We start from the raw sequence: 21922 nt of genomic DNA, 5'->3' as shown, positions 1-21922 counted from the left end.
GTCACACAACTATCAATTCATCATGATAAAAAGTGACCATTATGTTTTGGCAAACTGGCTGCATTTCAATGCTCTGTACGATGCAAAACTACCCTCCTAGAAATCCTGGATAGTGTAAGCTAAAAATTGCATCCAACAGCACTAGACAGTACTCTTTCAAATCTTCACCCTAACTTATGGCTCATAATAATATGTAACAATCAGTGTTTTGCTGAAATAAACTAAGTTTCACTTCAGCTTAAACCCTGAGGCAGATAAAACCCCACTGATTCGTGCAGTCCAAAAAAGTGCAGGGGCCACTCAGAAACAAGGATAAGCCTTACCCCAGTACACAATTTTTATCTCACCAAGCTCTTAAAAAGAAGCATGAATTTAATGCAGTAACAAACAGGAAGGACACAGACATATGTAGTAAATGCTCATAGCAAAACAACATGACATTATTTCAATTAACTCACAGAATGCTTTGTTAGAAGATTAATCAACAAGGAGCATGGCTTCTCATGTGGCTGCATTTTAGATCTTAAAACAAGAAACGATAATCAGAAAATTTAATGCTTACAAAGTTAATCAATCTGATAAACCTATACAGATAGACTCCTGAATGCATATCTCATAGCGTGCAAATCTTCTACCCTTTCTTCCCAGAAGTGATGGGGAAATGACAGTTCACAAGGTTTCACAGAGGGAATACTACACAGCATTTTGGCTCTACTCAGTTTTGGAAAGACCTCATTGTACAGGAGGTTTATGTTAACCATTAGACGGTATCAGTGTGCACTGTGGAACAAATTACTGATTTCAACAGTTAACTGGTTCTCCATTAAGTTAAATATAATTTAAATTAGAGCTGGAAGAAATCCTTTTCCACTTACTACTTAAGCTTTCTCCTCTTCCATTCCCACCTTTGTCTTTCTCTGTGAACATAGCTAGTGGATTTAGAGGCAGGATTTAAAATTGTTAGCCTGCAAAATAAAACTTGATGAGCCTAAACCAGACCATTAACAATCCTGGTTTAGATATGGAAGGCTACATGCAATCCTTATATCATCAGAAAAACACTTTTATATCTGTGGTCTGTGCAGGTACAAAAACGTTTAACATGATAGAAGCATGCTTCCCCCAACCCTGATAACTCTGAATATATAGATGATGTAAATAGCTGGCACATGGATTGCTTTAATTGCATCTCCTCCAGTTTCACAGTTCGTTTGGCAAAAAATTTTGAGGCCTTGCCTTGAAGCTAACAGTTCCTCAGGACTCTGGGTAACTGCTTTAAAACAGGTCGTGTGGTGAATTGCATTTAAATGAGGTGGGCTGATAAAAGGATGTATTTTAAAAGCCTCAATGTTGCTGTGAAGGAGGAGGGTCTCTAGGTATTGGGAATATAAATTTTCTTCTTAAGGTATATGCTGGTTGGGGCATCTGCTTCTTTGTCCCCAAGCGGTCAACACGTCTCCCCACGTCTTCATTAACTTCTGTAAGAATCGACAAAATATCTTCACCCCTACGGTCAGAAGGAGAGCAAAAATAAAAAAATTACTTATTAATGAGCAGATAGCACTCCATTTAACACCTCCCAGATCATCTAGAAGACACCGTACAAACATTTAAAACACAAAACCCACATCCTTTTCTCCAACTTTCTCCTCTTCTGTTCTCATTTGAGTCATATTAAAAGAAAAGACCTTTTCTTACTCTGTCTTACTTGATTCAACCAGTAAAGAAAAATAATGGAATAAAATATTTTTTATCTAAATCCAATCAAGAAACAGATGGCTCTGCCTTAAAGAATATAATGGGAAGTTTTGAGATTTTTACAGTAAACTTCATTTTCTTCACATTATCTCTAAGGTACTAGCAGTGTTAATGTAAATTTATCAGTGGCAAGCAAGCAAATCATCAGCTTAACTAATTTTGTCCACCTCAAAACACGGGTTAGTGTTCTTGTGTGAATTTGCCTTTGGAGAAAAAAAAAGGGGAAGTTCCTCCCATTTTTTCATGAAGAGCTAAGCAAATTATTTACCTTGGGACCAACAACTGTAGCTTGCTGCACAGGGCCTGAATATACCAAGCACCCTGTTGAATGTGCCGGAAAGAGACATATCCGTCAATTGTGGCCATGCCTAGGAGGAAATCAGCCTCTTCAGGAATACTTTCAGAAGGAGAAATGCTCTGTTGCATGGAAGACAAATCAGGAATTCGTGCATCAGCTTCAACATAGACAGGACACTGTATCTCTTTACCCTGGCATGCTTGGATAAAGAAGAGTTTGGGTTTTTCAGCCAGCTGTGGACATTGTTTGGCAGTGAAGTGGGACATGATCATGCGGATTGACACAAGTTCCTCGTCCTTCCCATAGATCGCTCCTGACTCTCCATGAGATAGAATACAACATATAAAACAGTCCCTGTCTTTGTGATCTTGCAAACGCTGCCAAGTTCGCATGAGATCTTTAATCTCCTGAGACGTCAGATCTGTGTAAGTCCTGACATCCAGACCAAGCCATGTGAATACTCGTTCCAGTTCCCCTGTAATTATAAGAAAGATAAAAGGAAAAATTGAGGCAACAGAAAACCATTTTATGAAGTCACTATGCAAGCTAATCTGAACCGAGAAAGACCTTACACCCTGACACTTCTGCAGATTCATCCTTTTACTAGTTATCAACTAAAGGTTAACTGGAATAAAAAAAGATGGCATCAGCTCTCACAGAGTTCCTGGATTGTTCTAGACAAGTTTCAGAACATACAATGACATTTTGCAATGTATAATGACATACTAAGTGAGCTCACAAATGACACTTGAAAATATGAGGAATATCCCCCCCCAGTTTCAGATTAGATCTTTCAAAACCTTCCTCACATCATTATTTTCCAGTTGCAGTTTTGACTATAAGAGCTTCATACACAAGAGGTAAGTAGAATGAACAGAAGAAAATAAGTATGCACAGTGTTACTTGATTATGGAATTTTGCATTACATTACGGAGAATGATGGCTTAGTTTAGTTTTAGTTCTTTATTATAGCTATAGATAAAGGTTAAGCAAAAAGAGATTCTTAATATGATTCTAGAATGATCCACCTGCATCAGAAACTCAGTGGTTACTCATCCTTTAACCCTTCCTCCCCAAGGATACACAAATAACATAATGTAACACATATCAAACATTTTACTCTTTAAGAATATTTACTAACTGAAATATAGACAATAAAATACAGAGCAATAGTGGACAATCAATTCAGATGGTGAAACAGAGAGACTAATCCTCCAAAAATCTCATTTCATTAACTTACCAGCATCTTTGCAAGAACCCTTCCTCTCCTGAAGAGACTTATCGAAGTTAACATTATTAATAACAAGACAAAATCCTCTGTGTGGTCCATCCATTTTGTAGCTTGTCATCTTCTGTAGAAAGAGAGGAAAAAAGCTTACGGCCTCAATGAATTTATTCAACTTAGTCGTATTTCCTTAACATGTCTGAAAACCAGCATCCAAAAATGAGAGGCACCTAAGATGGTGGGTTACTTTCGAAAAGCTGGAACTCAATGGTGCCTTCTTGTGTGAAAAGACATGGGTGAAGCCTCAAGCACACTCTGTCACCATACTATCAAGCTGTAGAGGAAGGGTTTAGCAGCTGAGTTGGTCATCTGTGTGCAAAAGGGAGGATTCAGCAGCCAAACTCCGCAATATGAATTGGTGATGGGGACAGAAGTCCTCAACTGTTTCGAATATCACGACAATATTTTAACTTCAGATGGCAGAGGGTTCACAGTTGGAACTATAGGATATTAGACATCTGAGTTGTTTTTTTCAAGAGTAGTGATGAATACCTGGAGCATGTAGCTCATACTGATCCACTGGAAAGGGATGCAAGCAGAACAGAGATCTCAGAAGTGCATAAACCTACCACACTACCAGTTTTGCTAAGACTTAAAAGTTACCTCCCACTGTTAAGAAAGAACGTTTTAAAAACTGAAAAGTCACCAAAACTTCCAAGTACCATCTCTTCAAGTCCAACCTCAGGTTGAAATAAAAAACTCCCACCACTCCAATTCCTTTCTGCTCACTAGAGAGAGCAACACACCTGCTTTTGTACATTTTAGTGGAACAAAATGAAGGCAGCACTCCAAGCTCCTTAAACAGCAGCAAGTACTTTTGCTACAGCAGTCTGAACATCAGGTGATGAAGAGATATATTATAGCACAGAACTTCAAGAAATTAAATAGCTATAAACAAATGCAGCAACTGGCTCCCTCAATATCCATGCTCATCAGAAGGAAAAATCCAGAGGGAGAATTCTGTGGTTACACTGCTGTACAAGGTTAAAGAGTGCACATAAGGCTTCTAAGAAGGATCTCACAAAAGGGATCTTTCCTCCTGTATCAAGACCTCTGGTTTATTGAGGAAGATTGTTACATGCCTGCAACAGCTCACTAAAAACTCTTGCCTTCTTTTATCCTTCTCACAAGGTCTTTGCATGTTACCCCTTATTGCTTTTAATTTCAAGATGCCCTGAAGCTTTGTCTAAGCCAGATCCAGAAAGAGAACTGTGAAGACATGTTTGTCTCCGTGTCTTGCACGTTTTGCTGCTATCTCCAGAATGCACAACTTAAGAAAATGTCAAACGTTTTGCCTGTATCACAAAGATAAGCAGATGCACTGATGTGTGGATAACGTCAAAGGTATTATGCCTGTTTTGCCTCCACCACACCTTTCAATATGGGTAAGTGTCTGGCCTCTGAGGTTAAAATATTCTCTGAAATGTTCCAGTTGATCAGACAACTCAAAAAACTTCGTGAGACACACAGACATCTCATATGTCCTTGCACGATAAATGTCATCACGGGGATGAAGACCTCACATACCCAGGTACTCAAAAAGAAGGATTTAAGAGATTGTCTCAAACCTTGGATTCATTTTCTACATTGCTGAATTCTCCAGGCAGCTCCAGGTTCATATCAGAGAAGCCTTGTGTAAGATTAGCTGCTTTGTTATCTAGGAAAAAAACCCAAACAGCATAGATATTTATGAAGAGAAATCCAATATTGGTGGATGTATCAAAAAGGAGTTTAGCTACAATACAGCACTTTTTGTATTTGAAATATTGTTTCATTGAAAAGAATGAATCCTCTGTATGAGATAGCACTGTCATGTTCAAAGGATCTATTCTGAACATGTCGCCAGTAATTTTTATTATATATATTTTTGTGACAAAGGCAAGGTTTCCATTTGTATTGGTATTGCGGAACAAAGATGTCCACGGTACAAGGACAGATTCTACCTGAGACATTCAAATGAATTTTTCATTTGGAAATCAGTTTAGAAATAAACTGTATTGTAAGAAGGATCTGCAATGTTACCACTGAAGCTCCCATTACAGACTTTTTTTTTTGTTCCTGAATCACCAACAACTCTGACTGACTTTCAGAGCAAGGCTGCATTGACAGAGCTTGAAAGTAGAAAAGAGCTGATAGATGTTGTACTGCTATACTTTGCAACTGGTCTATTTGAATTTGGAGTCACAAAGATGGATGCAAACTACGCACTGTTATTTGTACAGAATCTTTTAAGAGATCTGATCCAAAATGTAACTTTATTTATTGCTGCTTTATTTACTTCTCCTTCTGAATGTCTTAAAACACTTGTCTTCTTTTGTACAAATCATACACTATTTAATGCATTCAAAACATCCATCTCTACCATGCAACACTCTCAGGCTCTTAAACATAACAATCCATATGGCAAAAGAAGTCAGAGGTAAAATCTGCACCCAAAACCCTAGCATCTCAGCTTTATAAACAGTCATAGTGTCTCATTCTCTTGTCCTCCCAGGGTTATTTAAACAGAAAACTTGTTATTTTGTTTTCAGGAAAGAAATCACCTTTTTGCTTCTAATCAGACCAGCCCTTATTTCACTTCCCAGAAAGCACATTAGTTAGTCTCTAGCAAATGACTGACAATGTACACAGGATTTGCCAATTTTCTCTTGTTTCTTTTATATAAGAACAGAAATCCTTCAAATCTATTTGTGCAGAAAGCAAAAGACCCTTCCAAGAAGACAGCAAGGCTAAGTGTGTTGTTGCATTAAATGAAATGCTAGAAATTTCCCAGAGAAAGTAAAGGAATGCATCATCAAACATAAAGGTAATAAAAATGAAACATATTTTCAGAAATACTTACCATTGATATTAGAACCAACAGATTTGATTGAGGTCTCCTGTTTTTTTGAGTGGGGGGAATACCATGTTAAAAAATCATTATTATATATAATAAGTTTTCATAGTGATTTTAGCAAAATATGCTTAACACAAAGCTCTTTAAGTAGTGAATAGTAAAAATACTGAATTTCTAAGAGCAGCAAAGCATTTAATAATGAAATTACAAAAGACTTCCCTACTTACAGCAAATCTCACAGAGCTGGAAACAACTATATTTTCTCTTAAGGATAAAGGGAAACAGCAACGAATTTTCTTTCACTTCCAAATGATCCTCTCACTACAGGGGTAGGTGGTCACTATAAACAAAGCATCAATTCTCTTGGATAGTCAATTATTTGAGTATAAATCGTTATAACTAGTGATTCTAGTACCGCCTAAGACATATCTTCTAGCAGTAAGTGTCAATGATTTATTATACAGCATGGAAAAAGTGTACAACCTCTCATCATTTTAAAGAAAAATGAAACATGATCATCAGGATTATGGAAACAGTCTCTTAGTCTGTTTTTCAAATTATTTTAAATTCATGTTTTCTTAATAAAACTACATTCATTTTCTTACTGTGCCAAGTGCCATGCATGAAGGCTTCCCCAAACCCTCTGCACATGTAGAGCAAATATAGCTCAAACCAGCAGTAATGCATACCCTTCTGATACTAAATAGCTCATTTTCCTCAGCTCTTGTCTACTAGAACTTCACTTTTGGGAAGTATCCTTAGAAAGATCACTGGTTTTCCTCATTCAGAACTGGGTTAAAACTCCCTCCCTTCCTCTCCCCCCAAAAAGAGATCAGTTCTAGCCCTGATAAGTTTCCCAATCTGATTCATCATGCAGCTGCAGAAGGGGTTTAACTGATGAAGGACAGGTACATTGAGGACATGGGACCACCTCCTTTAGCAGCAGCAGTTTGAACAGATAATCAAAATACAATGTTAGCCTTTAGAGATAGTTCAGTGTTGATCAGCCGAAACTTTAAAAATCAGTACCAACTGACTAACCCATTCTCTATAAGGAACGTGTCTAGCTTTTTCTCTCTCTCATCTCTCTTCCTAACATTAATTTTTTCCCCAATTCCATATGACTGACAGTAGTATTTTTGACGTCCACTGTTTGGTACTATATGCAGCTGTATTTCTTACGTGTTGAATAAATACGCTTGTTCCCTTCCAAAACCAAGTAAGAAGATTTAGTGAAAAATCTCACAGCCAGTATGGTTTCAAAATAAAGGCAAGAAAAAAACCCAGCCCCCCCAAACCACTAAAACCCAGGTTGGCAGTATGTACTCCAGTGTACCTGTGGGGAAGTGAATACTCTGAAGTCTCCAGTGTGAGACAGTGAAGATTCCTTGACGGGCAGAGTGTTCTCCTGCTGAGGGAAAGACACTAAGCAGAAAGAGACAAAGTGAGAGAAGCCAAGTGCCTTTTAGTTAAACCAGTATGAATCTGCACATTAGGCAAATGCAGATCTATACTTACTGGAAGATACATTAAAATAGAAAGCAACTTTGAAACACACTCAGAAAGCATGGGGGAATGGAACTCGTGAAACGCTGAGTGCCCTTGCACCTACTGGGGAGATGTAGCTTTGTACTTCCCAGAATTTGTTCCCCAGTGCTTAAATAAATGGAAATAGAACTTCCCAGTATGCTTATAGTCACTCCACAGGACGTTAAATGAACGAATACTACAAACTGCAGTATAACTCCCTGATAATGTGAAACACACATTTATTAACAAAGCCTACCACGTATCAGACACACATGCACACACACTTTGCCTTCCCAGCTTACTAGCAGGCAACTGCTTTGTTGTAGTGTACATTCATAAATCACAAAGTGCCTTTTACAGACAGTCATCATCATCTCAATGATGGGGAAATGGAGAAGCGTGACATAACTATAAGTAGAATTTCAGTTTCCCAGCCTGTTCTGTATGTGCTGGACTGCTCTGTGTGGCCTCAGATATTCCAGCATGTCCCTGCTGGAATTCAGCTAGGAAGTAATGCAAGACAGGAACTGTTATGCCAAATCTGTGTGTGAAGATGAGCAATCCCACTCTAGCTCCTGTTCCAGCAATGCACACAGAGGACCCCAAGGTTCAGTTGCCCAGATCCTTCTAGTGCTTCCTGCGTTTTAGCACACCTACTCCCTGACTCCGAATTTCTCACCTTTTGCCCTTTTGTAGCAGTTTACTGTTTCCAGGAGATCAGGTGAAACATTCATACAGACTTCCTCCAGCAACTGTACATTGTTTTCAGTTAAAAGGCCCTGTTTTTCCAATAAAATCAGCAATTCCAGAGCAGACTGACAGCCAAAAGGAAAAAGTAAAATATAGTTATTGTTCCTTAGACTTCAAAACCTGCCTCAACCTTGTCTGCCTCAAACAATCACATTATTATCTGCTTTTCTTCCTACCAACAAAGTCCAAACAGTCAATTTTACATCACTGTGGGAGGTGAAATTATGCTCCATGGAAAGCTACTGGTTCTGTTATTATTTGGTATGGTCTTGTTTAAACAGATCCACCCAAACCATATTAATGACTCTTGGCTTCGAGAAGGCTTTATTGCTGTGAAACGGTACCAACAATACATGGACATCAATCTCCTTAGCACATGGCTCAAGCAGGGCAAAGATTTGATTTGTCACCCTTTTATGATCTAATGCAAGACTATGGACTGTCAGTGATTGACCTTGGCACAAAGCACCAAATTCCACGCTTACCTGTCAACAGCTTCCTCCTTGCTAATCCCATAAATACTGACCAGCCTAGTTGCAGATTATCCCCTATTCTGCCAAATACTTTTCTCTTCACGCTTTTCCTCCTATTCCCCTCCTACCCCTTCTTCCCTTCCCACCATATACACATTTGGCTCTCTCCTCACATACAAGAGGTATCCGTCGCTTTGGAAGACAGTTTTGCAGGAGGAATACAATATCCTTCAACATCTCATTGGTAATGTTTTCTGACAATTCATACAGCATCTGCCTGTAACAGAGATCCAGTAAGATACAAGCAGAACAGAAGACAGTGCAAAAACGAAAAGCAATCTGAGAATTAAAAAATGGAAAGGGAAATAGTATGGCATAGATGGCAGTAATGGAGAGAAGAGAATCCCACTGCAAACTTACCTGTATGGAGATACCCTTGCCTTCTCATGCAGACATTCTTGCACTTTCTCCTTGGTATAACCAAGTTTCTTGAGCAAGGAGTGACATTTAATTCTATATAAGAGTTCAGCTAGTAGGAAAGTATCTTCCTCATTCAGATATTCTTCAGCCATGAGAAGCTGAAAGATGTCCACTGCTGACTTCACGCTTTCTAGTTTTCTGAAGGGGAGCAAGTCAGTACAGAGAAATTTTAAAGCTGCTACATCTTCAGCCACCAGATTTTCATCAATGAGCAGAAGCTGCTGACGGAACTTCAAGCTGACATCAGCCTCCATGTTGCTGGAACCAACAGACTCTGCCGGAAAGTAGAAAGCAAACACTAGTAACACCTGAATCTTCAATACAACCAATGCTTGTAACAAGATTTCATGCAACAGCTGTTTGGAAGCCCTTAATTCTCTGCAGAAGATAAGTTTCCTTTTAAATTTGAAACTTACTTCCTTCTCCAAACACAAGACTACAACAAAGACCAGATTTCACAGAAGCTCTGAACAACCCAGTCTAAATTTGAAGTTAGGCCTGCTCTGAGCAGAAAACTGGGCTAGATGACTTCAGGAGGTCCTTAAGTTCTTCTATTTCTTTCAAACATCTTCCACATTCAGCTCTCTGCTTCTATCCACTGTTTGTAGGTGGGAATAGTTCCTGCAATAACTTACTACAACTTTCAGTGGAGAGAGAACAGTGGTTCACACACATTCCTTGATCTGCAGTCCGAGGGCTCATTCTTCTGTAGCTGTAGTAGGTAGGTGTTCCTCTGTTACAAGCCTGACACCCAAGCTGAATGAAGCTATGAAATATCCACCCACCCCCAGTCATATCTTGCTACCAGGCTGTATTTCACATTTGGCACAGGAAACCCCTAAAGCCTCCCTTACAAGTAAATGTCAACCAAATGTAATAGCGTTCAGTCTAAATAAGCTCTGTGCAAGCAACTCAATTTTACCGAAGTTTAACAGAGACTAATCACCCTTCCTACACCAACTTCTGTGTAGCCCAGGCAGTTCTTTTTCTGCCGGTGGAAGGTTATATAGGTAAAAAGGTGCTTCAGTGTTTTCTGCCCAAATGGGCAGGTAGGTCTTTCATCTTTTGTTAAAGCAGCTGGAAGCAGCAAAGCTTTCTACATAAGGGAGCGCAAGAAAAAATCAGGGAAGCAGAGTAGGGACAGGACCTCTGAATCTGAAGCCTTTGAAGCATCTGGGAGGACAGCTCAGCAGATGAACCAGAGAGGATATCATAGCATGTGGGGGCACAGAGACTGTTGCATTTTTGTGTTCAGTGGCAGATAGAAAATGTAATCCCCAAGTCCAGATGCCCAGTTAGGAAATTATGTTTGACAGAACCCAGGAATCCTGAATCGTGTTCTGTCCCTAAGTCACAAGTCAGAGCCTGTGCAAAAAAGAAAGTCAGATTGCTTCTTCCTGTATTCAAACTTGCTCTCCCATAGCTCAATAACTGTTCTTCACATTCCTTATCTCCTCATAGGAAATCCCATGTGTTGTGACATCCTCCTCACTTAAGCTATCAAAAAGGTTCAGATCTCAGCCAGTTATCTATCTACACACAGAAATTATATCACTTCACAGTAACTCAGACTTTAAATTCATTTAGCTAAAAGCTACTTTAAAATCCTATCTAGATGCTTTAATCAACTAAATTTAGAAGAATAAATTAAGTTAAACTGATTCCTGCCTAACCTAACAAGTCTGTATAATCCAGGTTCAAACTGAATTATGACAATTCAGAATTTAGAGCAAATGACTTCAACTAAATGAGTTGAAAATTCATGGCTTTGAGAGAACACGCGCAAGTTGTGTGTACACCAGGTGTACGTTGTCATTTCATAAGCAAATCAAACTGAAGCAAAATCCAGCACAAATTCCTTCATCTACCTTTAAAATAGTTTTCAAGTCTGTGTTGCTGCCATTCTTGGAAAGCTTTTTTCATTCCGAAGATTTCCTGCTTGAGTTTGAAATACACTCAAGACCTCTCAACGCGTGCTGCATTTGTCAGCTGTCTGGAAACTCTCTTCCCCACCTCTGTACTGTGGGCAGGCTGGGCTGGCCCTCTCTCCCAGCACTGCAATGAAAGGAAATACTGCCGGCTCACTGCCTGCTCATCCACTGCTCGGCTTACTGCTACGGTGTTTTTAGAACGCTCTACTACTTCAAGCATTTTACAGGCCATTTATTAAACGTCATGGTAAAAACCCAGAGTCCTAAGGCAAAGAAGGAAAAGGAGCAAATAATCCCTATTCCAGTAAAACAAGATGGTGCTAAACACCCAGCCTACCACACACGCGGCCCAGGACCTACCTGCTCCACAGGTTTGCCGCGGCTCACGCTAACGTTTACAGCTACAGCTAGCAGGACACTAGCAGGCAGAACATCGACTCACGGAAAAGTGATGGATCAGCGCCTCTAATGTTATGTTTTGCCATAAACTCTCAGAGAAGGAAAAGCACATAAAACAAGAAACGAGGATTAACAGATTACTATTTTTTCCATTAAGGTTTTACTGACTGGGGCACTACCAGACTGAAAGATTTCAGAATAATACAAAACCACGGAGCACAAGGGAACACCGAGGCTCAGCCTACAGCGCCACAAGCAAAGGCAGCGTTCACCTCCGGCCCCGCGGGCAGCCCGGAACCAGCTGCACAATACAGGAAGGAAAGAGCGGGCTGTAGGCTCCGGACTCGGGAGCTAAACCCTTCGTTCCCTCTCCAGTTCAGACCCTGCCTTCTTACCTTACATGAATTCCGACCCCGTCGCCTCTCCCGGCAGCTGCTCCGGGGGCGGCGCTCAGCGCTTCCCGCTTTATTTTCCCGTCAGCCGCAAGCCGGCGGTGCGTGCCCAACTGCTGAGTCACGACGCCGGGCCTCCCTGCGGGGATGCCGAAGCCGGGAACGGCCGCGCTGCCAGCCGGAGGCCGTGCAGGAAGGAGGCGGCATCCCCAGCAGCGGGGGCGGAAAGCGGGACAAAGTCGATCTAGGGGAAGGAGTTGGGGGCACCTCCGCGGAGCGCGACGCCGCCGCTGCCAAGGCGCGGGCGGGCTCCTACGAAGCGCGGCGGCGCCCCGCGGGGATCGGCCGAGCGCCGGGCAGCGGTGGCGCGGAGCCGCCCTTCCCCTCCGGCCGAGCCCGGGCCGGGGCCCGCCCAGCACTCGGCCTCAGGGCTTCTGAACCTCCTACCCGTCCCCCCCGGCCGAGGAACTTCACTAGATAGAAAAAAACGAGCGACAACACTTCCACGACGAAACACACGAAGTGACCGGCGACGCTCTTCGCTTTTGCTGTCAAGTCATTTTAAAGCAGGCTACACTACAAAAAAACCTCGAACACTTGTGGCAGATTTTTTTCACCCACGAGAAGCTTCGGAGTACTGCTTGTGGGAGAGGGCTTCAATGCCGTTTTATGGGGGTCTGTCCCCTCCACACCCCTGCTGCAGTAAGGGGAGAAGGAGGAAGGTGAGCAGGCCCTGCCCAGTGCAGGCTGCTCAGGGTTTGCAGTATCTCCAGTAACACCTATATCCCCCCCCACGCCCTGGGGTCCGTGGAGCCAGAATGGGAAGAGTCTCCTTGCTCATGCCGAAGAGCTGCTTGTCCAACACACAAACAATGGCCACGTTACCTGTTGAAACTAAAAGGCTCGCTGTCCTTTGTTGAGCCAGCTCACTTTAAACAGAGCTGTAGAACTTCACTGCTGAATTTAACAAGGTCTTGTAGAGGTCTGCAAGATGAGTCGACCAAGAATTTCAAAAGTTATTCTGTGGTCTAGAGGGAAACCGGGACAATTAATCGGACTGCATGCAGATATTTTCTTCAGAAAATCAGCTTGAAATCTAGCATTTAGAATTTAGCAGTAATAGTAATTTAGTAGTAGTAGTAACAGCACCAATTTTACTAAATAATGATGCTATTTTAGTGATGGCACCAATTCAAATCACATTTCTTACCATGTTTCTACAAAACACTAACAACACACTCTCAGAGTAACACAAATTTTAAAATATGGCATGTACAGGAAGACACAATCCACAAAACTAGAATTCTGAAAAGACTTGCAATGTCTTATTGCTTCTAATACAGAAGCTGAAAAAAAAAGACATTCTCCAAAACAGCCACAGAAAAGCTGTCAAATAATTCAGTACAGGAGATACAGTTTTAAGTGGAACACAGATACAGAGCAGATCATCCACGCAGATGGCAGCTTCTTCTCAGCAACATCATCCTGCATGTCAGAAATAAAAAACTCTGGATATCAGAAAACAACTCTCAGAAACTGTCATAAAAAGCTTCTCTGACTCAGGTACCTGTAACAGGAACAGGAGTCACTGTTACTTCTTACACAGAGTTGAAAGGGGAGATCAGACATACGGCATGCTCATTTACAACTGTTAGCACTGTAAGTTCCTCTTGAATGTAACTTCTTTTCTGGATAAGGAGTTGGCAATCATTGTAAGACACAAGTATGCAACAGTGCAAAGTAAACTGGATTTATGACTCAGTCATGTCAATGTAGGTGGCTGAGAAAAATCATGCAACTTAAGTCTGGTGCAAAACACCACCATCTCCTGCCTCATGGGTATGCCTTCCGAGCCACTGAAAGGCATCATCTATATTCTGCCAGTTCTCCTTTCCCTCTTCCATATATACAGCACACACAAAAGTACAAGTAATTTCTATTTCAGTTATTGGAAAGCAAAACTGAAATTCAGTGCCATGGTGCAGTGAGTCTGACAGCGTTGTTCCAAGCACTGACAACACAGGAGCAGAGAAGAGCGGCTTGTTTTATCTTGTTCAACAGCAGGTTCTGAAAACTAGACATTTTGGCAGTCCGTGACCATGAAATTTCACCAGCATGTCACTTTTTATGTTCCTGTGCTAACACCCTAAACTCATGATGAATCCAGAATTAATTCTTTTCCCTCTTTTCTTTTGGCTACTCTATGGAAGTTTGACATCATTCAACCACTCTATCTGCAATACATGTACAATTTGATGCAGCCCACGCCGTGCATCCAGTCACTTTCCAGACTCAAATTTTAGGTGCATAGTACAGCAGCAACAGACAGTCCCTATCACATGTACAGAGGGACACAAAAAGCTATGGGAGAAGCGACAGACAACTTCTGGCATCACAAAACTCCTGCATGTTAATAAATTCTGACTTCAGTGCCGCTTTTCACCATGCAGTGAGTACAGGCAATCAATCTACCCACGTGCCACTCTTGAAAGAGGTGTCAAGGCAGTAAATACTGCTTAGATGAATGATTACAAAATGAATACTGCTCTGGTTTAAGAATCTATGGAGGGTCAAGACATCAGTGTGGAAAATCAGTATCTGACATCCATGAATGCTGCACAATATATTAAATGTCCCCACAATTCTTTGGTCATTAGAGGGCTGTCATCACTTCCGACCCAAGCAGCCAGACACAAAGACACTCTCTTCCTTTTTCACTGCAAGAGGTATTTACAGGAGCCTCTACAGTTTTCAAAACAGTGTTTCTTTGTAATTTCTTAAGGAAGGGGACATGGACTTTACTTACTGTGTCATACATTAAGGTGAAGAAAACGTACACGTCATAACCCCCAAACCAAACCTACATTGTCACAAAACTATCAAAAAAAGAATACATTCTATTCCTAATATTTTAAGTAAATAGTTGTATTTAGCGTTACTGAAAAAAACCCAAAACAACCAACCCACAAAAATCTACCACATCATTAGATCCTGTAAGGATAGCCACTATTATTCTTACTTCCTTTCTCCCTTTTCTCCTGTTTTCTTCTTTCTCCTTCCAATATTGATGCTGTATTTCTCCTCCAAATCTTCTTTCCCCTACTTGTTCTTCTCTTGGTTCTCCCTACCATTCCCCTTCTTGTTCCTGTTTGAAATTTCCGTCTTTCTTTCCCTCATCTCTCTGCCTCCTCTTGGTTCCATTCTCCCTGCTTTTGGTTGTCTATAAGGCAGCAGAAGTGCTCATCACATGCAAAAGCTAGTAAGGGAAATGGGAAAAAGTTAAGTTAATTTATGAAAGAAATCACATTTATTAACATCACATAGATATATATATGATAACTAGAAACCACATCTTATTTCTACAACCACAGAAAACATCTCTTTCACCTTTGCTTCATTTACCAACCACTACAGGAAGTAACTTCTAAGATTCCAAATCTGTCATTTTATAATCCTTCTCTTACCCCATGAAACATGAGCAAGGTAGAGTTTCAAAATTACACTTGTGCTTTATTCTACTGTAAGATAGTCAGTTATTAAATATTCAGGGTTAGAAATGAATGCTATTTTTATTACCTATCACACATAATACAGACCCTTCTGTTGATGCAATGCAGTAAGTTCTCTACTTGAGTGTGTGGAATACACATGAAAGTAATTTTAAGACACAAAGTATTTTTAAAGCCAGAAGCAATATGGCACTAGAGAAGTTCAACAGGCCCTTTCTTAGAAAACAGTAAACTGAAAGGAAGACTTGCCCCCTCTCCCTGCCTCACTACGATACATCTATTTCCGCACCTATAACATCATGAAAATGGATTTAGTATTTTTATTTTAATGCTCATAAAGAACAAGCTTTTAGAGAATGTCTGAATTTTGCAAAAAATTATTTTCTATTTTTCCTCCTATGCCTGTGCCTATATAAAATTACAATAACACAAGTAACATACGTACCCACAGTTTAACATAAAACGTTGGGCTGCATTTCCCGATTCAAAGCTATTAAAAAGTTTCCATATAATTTTATTAGAGGACACTATAGCTTATGAAGTGGAAAGAGAAAAGTATGGAATGCATATGCTTGCAATACAGGTGAATTATTTTTCTAAATTGTGCAAAAATTTCTTCTTGCCACAACTGTGTATGTAACTATCTAGAGTCAACATGCAAATAAAACTGAATACAAAATTTAAGAAAAGATAACGAGTGAAGATTTAATCACAATGATATACAGTGTACTTTTTCTATTATACAAAATGGTACATTAATATAAATAAATATATATTTTAATCCTAACATTTTATATGGATAGTTAAAAGACTGTAAGGTAAAACTTATTCAGTGGGTTTCTCCTCTTCAAATATTCTTAACAATCCTCATCAATCACCAGTTTAGGAACCTCTTAAGCCAGGAAGAGACTGGGTCTACATCACATAACAAGGAAGAACTCATAAGCACTTTTTAGACTTCAGTATCTACTCTTTGCCAAATAAAAGTGATTTTTACTTTCAATTACAGAAGCTACTTGAAAACTCATTTGTTTTTTTTTCTGAATGAAACTTAAGAAAGCCTGGTTTAAAAAAAAAGTTAATAAAAATGATGTCAAGCCTACACCTAAGTACAACATAGTATCAAGGAATAAAAAGAAGTCACTGCTACCAGAGTAAGTTTAATGGCCAAGCCCTCCTGATTATTATCAATATATTAATGTATACTGATAGTATACAATGTACAGTATCAAAAGGCTAGCTGCCTGTTAGACTTGGTCTACAATGAAAAGCATTGTTGGTGAAGTTATATATGTAAGCACACCTTTTTGCTCAAATCAAATGCAGCTACACTAGCAAAAAATCTTTTTGCAGTGTATTTGCTCAAGGAACTAGCATACCCTGTATTAGCAGAAACCCCTTTCCTTTTTGCTTGCATGAAACACATGCCAGAAGGATGTATGGTGTAACTACACCAGAAATCAAGCAAAGCATGCCAAGGCCTTGAATTTTTTTCCTGGACAGGGGACTGTATTAGGAGTATTAGAAGTTTGCAAGTGGCCTACTTTAGGAGGGAAGAGAATGCCATAAATTCAGTGACAATAAATTTCAGTACAACTCGTCCAGGTTATACTGCTATATAACAAAGAGATTAAATGAACTCTTCATGTTAGGCATCTGCTCCACTGGAGAAAAATTTCTGTATTTAGGACAATTTTCACTCATGTCTTTTTCAGAAGAACAAGGGCAACTTGAAAAAAAAAAATCAATTAAGACAGACATCTCCTTTTTCATAAACAAAAGCAGTGAGGGTAGGGTGCTTAACTTAATCCAGTCTTAAGAGCCAGTGGCTGCTACACGACATTTAGGTTCAAATATGATAAAGTGTACTTTTACAACTACGCGTGGTACAAGAAGTGTGAATCATGCTTCAGCTTCCACAAAACATCTGCCAAAATCCCTCATTTTTTTAACTGCATGGTAGATTACTGCAAAGCCCTGCCACATGTAGCCTCATTTTTGCATCAGCGCAAAACATAGCCCAAAACATGGCAGACTGTCTCATTTATTAATATATAACCTTTGTGTGCTGTGGACAGTACTGATGACACAGGGTTCTGGGTGAATCACAACCTCTAATGCAGCAGGCAGATGGAATCTTTGAAAGACCAACTCTCCCCTTCTGTTTTGCTAGTCTGTGGAGGCACGCAAGCCAGAACTCATTAATGAAGAACTAGCATTGCTGGGTAGGCATTCTTTCCTGACACGTTTTCCATTATTAGGTGCTGGGAAAAGTACCCAGTGAGTTTCAGTGGTTTGCACTGGCTTGTATTTGTTTTAAGCATCAACAGAAGAACCTAGATTGGTGCACTGCTAATAGGTATGCTAAAAAACAACCAATGAAACAATGAAAACACAAAACCCTGGAAAACCCAACAGCTATACAGTTTACAGATCTTTCCACCCTGTTTACCTGTTGTACTTGGTTGTAAGATCTGTTGCAGTGCTATACGATAGCTGCCATTCTCATCCAAGCTTTCAGAGCCTTCTGTATTAAAATGTAAAATCTAGTGCCTTAACACACCAAAATGCTGGGTTTGGAAGCAATAGGCACTTTAGATATACATGCAATAACAATGCATAAAATAAAAGTATGTGTGAAACTATCATAGTAAGTGTTTCTCATTAGCCACTTCAGACATGTCCTTTTCAACACCAGTTAAGTGGGAGAAAGAAAAAGTTTCTTCCTTAGTGTGTGCTGAAGCAGAAGTGAGTACTGTTGGCTTGGGTCAGTGGTCTTATTCCATTCATAGACTTTTCTGTTCAGTTCCGTATGGATATCTAATATAGAGAGTTTCCTGCAGCAACAAAAGTAAAAGCTTTCTATTAGAGAATGAAGCAAGACACCATTTAAGCATCCACAAGAGAGAAGACAACTTTAGATTCAGCAAGGAGAAAGTTTCAAATTTCAGTCTTTATTGCAGCAGCTACACCTCTAAAACCCAAGGCTGAATATGCATTTTGGAGACAATTTGTTATAACCCAAATCACTGGTGTGATAATGGTTATGCTGACATGATGATCTGTGATTTCATTACAAGGTTTTAGCATTTGTAAAAGGGTACTAAATGTCAACCCCACAACTACCTTGAAAAACAGCTGCTAGCTCCCTGGTAGATCAGTTGTGCAAAGAAAACCTTTGTTGGTAAATTATATATCCAAACATACCTCATTTTTTCTCAGATTCCTTTTGATAACCTCTTTAGATAGACTGAAGTTTTCTGATAGCTTGAATTCAAGATTAAAAATTGGCAATCTAGCAGCTCCCTGAGTGGAGGGTTAATTAGATCTAAAGAAAGGACAAAAACCTTTCCTCTCAACTGCCTTCTCCTGGAACTTAGGCACTGACTTCTTATATTTGCAAGCAGAGCCCTTCTTAATGATAAAAGGCAATCCTCAATTTGACAGAAGCCTGGTGTGTTTCTTGTTATCTTGGAGAAGGAAGATTTCCAATCCTGTTTAAAGCACTGACATACATTACCCAGGACAGGTTCTTCCCTTCTCACTCTGCGAGCCCCAACACACTTTAACTTTACTCTCCAGAATCAGAAACCTCACTCCTGCTTTAGACTACCTTCCTGTGCCATCGTTCCAGGATCAGTTATACTTGTCTTTTAACCTATGACACAGCATGAAGACACTTTTCAGGACCAGACAGGATGAAACTTAAGGTTTCTCTTTCTCTAGGACAGCAGGCTGTCATAGGAAAAGGGTTATTTTTTCCTCTTTTTTTCATTTACCTTTTATGAGGATTGCGGAGTAGCTCAGCCAGACAACGCAGATAATATGAGGATGAACTCGGAGATTTTTCTAGTGTAGACACATCCACCTTGCACTGACTCCAGAAGATATCTGCTACCTGGGGGATAGTGATTTTCCAATGAATTTTTGCATTAGCAGTAATTTTCTCATCATTCCCATCTACTTCCAACAGACTAGTACATTCTTGCTCACTTTCTGGCACAATGTAGCTTTGAATAAAAAAAAGCTTCGGTTTTCCTAGGAGTTCAGGACATGAGTCTGCTGTAAAGTATTTCTTTATTTGTTCTAAAGGGAATCCAGAAAAGGTATGGTCTGTACAGAAGATGCTTTGAGGACTTCCACGGCTGACCAATATGCAAATGAAGCTGTCAAAATTTCTGTGCTTCTGCAACCTTGCAACTTCAAGTAATGTTTGATTCATGGTGTTCATATTTAAATATCTGTGACAATGAACGTCATAGCCCAAGCCTCTGAAGGTCTCTTCCAACACATCTGAAAAAAGCAAGATGTAATTAAATCACAGCACATCAAGGCTCAGTCTCAACTACCTTGAATTACAGTATTTACAGTATTTCACTATTGGAAATAAGACATTTATTTCATCACAATAATTAAAAAATGCAGAGAACGATGTTGATCACACTACATCACATGCTTGCAGTGCTACATGCATGTTGTCTTTAATATGAGTTATGTACTTCATGATAGCAAAGACACAATATATTATTTAGCATGTGATCTGTTCCAAATTCCACAGACACTTGGATACTTTCATTTAGAGCCAGTATCCCAAGTTCCTAAGACTTAAAATATCAGGCAAGATACATTAGAAAATGCTTCACACAGAACATTCTTGAAATGGCAAGGACTGATCTGGATAGCGTGGGAAGTCTGTTTCACCTTTTAACTTGTCAAAATTACTTTGAATCGTTATTATAGATATACAGAACTGCACAGGAAACAGAGAGGCTCCTTTTCATCAGTCCCAAAGGAACCTGCTGCAGTCATTTATACTTCCTACTGTATAAAATGGACTTTAAGTGATGAGTTCCAGTTGGAGAATGGACACTGGAGTCTTTGACAGAATGGCATTTTCAGGGGAAAAAAAAAAGCTGAACAATGAACCCTTTCAAATGTGTTAGAAATTACAACTGTAGATAGCCAAAAATCAAGATTTAACTTTACTGTGTTTGTGTTAACCTGTGCTGCAAAAAAATGTGCAATGCTCTGAATAACTACTTTGGATGTTTATTAATATGGGAGTGAAACCAGATACATGGTGGTTAAAACCACAGGTATTTTTTAAATGTTCAGAGAACCACAAGCTATTACAATGACTCATACCTGTAGCATCCTATCTTTAGTATAAACCACATATACATTGCCCATGCACAGTTTCTGATATGACAGGAAATATCAAGTGCCATGTGTATGTAAAATGCCTTACAGACACAGGAAGCTAGCATGTTCCTTGGCTTCAAAAGTTTAACAACCCCTACTTAGCAGAGGCTATTTCAGAGGTAACTGGCAGCAAAGCAGTGTTCTCCTCAAAAAGCCCACAGTGAAAACACAGAACAGAACTCATAACTTTCCTCAGCAAAATACAGGGTTGATACAAACTCTATACTATAGCAAGGTTATAAACAGGAACTATAGAGTTTCATTCCAGTTCTGTTGGTTTGATTACATTTTGTAAAATAAGTAAAAAAACTTTCCATACATTTTTTTATTTGGAAATAGAAAGGAAAAGTCCCTCTATTTTAGGCAATAAAACATGCTCTCGAAATTCAGGTGGAAGATTCAGTATTAATACCGTTGGGCAGTTATATACTCCATGAAGCACTTCATCCATTAGAGGGCAGCAGTATATAACAAAACGAGAGTTACCGCAACGAGAGTGCTTTTCCTGTAATTTACTTACCTCGCTATCACGTGTGCATACACAGCAAGATACAAAACTTGGTGTCACCTTAGACCATACACACACTCTAAGTGTCACAATCAAAAAAAAATTAAACCAAACAAACTTAGAGCTGATACCTTAGTTTAACAATGAATCAGAAATTATACATGGTAAGCTTTGGATACAGCAATTTTACTTTAAGGCAAGACAAAACACAGCATTACATGCTGCAACCTGAGATCAGAAAACATCTGTTTCTTCAACAGTAATCACCTCCCAACAAACCTCCACTGACTTTTGAGCATTTCCATGCTACATAAAAAATTACCCTTTTCTCCCCTCGATTGTTTACAACGTATTGGCTTCCAAATGGAAAAGTCAAAAGCAGCTATTTACAAAACAGCAAGATTCTATTTACAAAACAGCAAGGTGCATTTCGGTTTCAATTGTACCAGCATCTGATGAATTCATATTGTTTATGCTGCGCATTTTCAATTGTTGTAATCCTTCATCCTATCATATCTATTACTGGTTCATCTTTCTCAAATTAAATCTTGGGGTAACTACAGTCTCTTAA

At 39.6% G+C, this 21922-nt stretch overlaps 2 protein-coding genes across 12 annotated transcripts in view; both read right to left on the bottom strand.

The window, feature by feature from the left end:
* Positions 1-1333: 1333 nt before the first annotated feature.
* Positions 1334-12024, bottom strand: CASP10 (caspase 10, apoptosis-related cysteine peptidase). 2 transcript variants are annotated; one of them, XM_010564746.1, is made up of 11 exons: positions 11702-12024; positions 11278-11465; positions 9351-9687; positions 9108-9207; positions 8387-8522; positions 7514-7602; positions 6184-6220; positions 4910-4998; positions 3297-3408; positions 2027-2531; positions 1334-1507 (listed from the first exon to the last, which is right to left on the bottom strand). In XM_010564746.1, exons 3-11 carry the CDS (start codon positions 9662-9664, stop codon positions 1345-1347), a joined length of 1545 nt encoding a protein of 514 aa, XP_010563048.1. In that variant the 5' UTR covers positions 9665-9687; positions 11278-11465; positions 11702-12024; the 3' UTR covers positions 1334-1344. The 2 variants fall into 2 exon arrangements, with proteins under 2 accessions (XP_010563048.1, XP_010563039.1); XM_010564737.1 differs by lacking the exon at positions 11278-11465 and having other exon boundaries at positions 9351-9684; positions 11698-12023.
* A 553-nt stretch (positions 12025-12577) lies between these two features.
* The window catches only part of CFLAR (CASP8 and FADD-like apoptosis regulator), a 24767-nt gene continuing 15422 nt past the window's right edge, over positions 12578-21922 (bottom strand). For 8 of the 10 annotated variants that reach the window (XR_774194.1, XR_774195.1, XR_774193.1 and 5 more), the window contains 3 exons: positions 19421-19934; positions 18094-18478; positions 13175-15388 (listed from right to left, as the gene is read on the bottom strand). Coding sequence is in view for 1 of the 10 variants with exons in the window: in XM_010564768.1 (XP_010563070.1) it covers positions 18340-18478; positions 19421-19934 (653 nt within the window). In the remaining 9 variants the exon portion in view is untranslated. The other 2 variants (XR_774190.1, XM_010564768.1) reach the window with 2 other exon arrangements.

This window comes from Haliaeetus leucocephalus, unplaced genomic scaffold (genome assembly GCF_000737465.1).
Source record: "Haliaeetus leucocephalus isolate CR32 unplaced genomic scaffold, Haliaeetus_leucocephalus-4.0 Scaffold1, whole genome shotgun sequence".
In the NCBI taxonomy this organism is placed as follows: domain Eukaryota; kingdom Metazoa; phylum Chordata; class Aves; order Accipitriformes; family Accipitridae; genus Haliaeetus; species Haliaeetus leucocephalus.
Note: the sequence above shows the minus strand (reverse complement) of the source record. Positions and strands in the feature narration are given on the sequence as shown.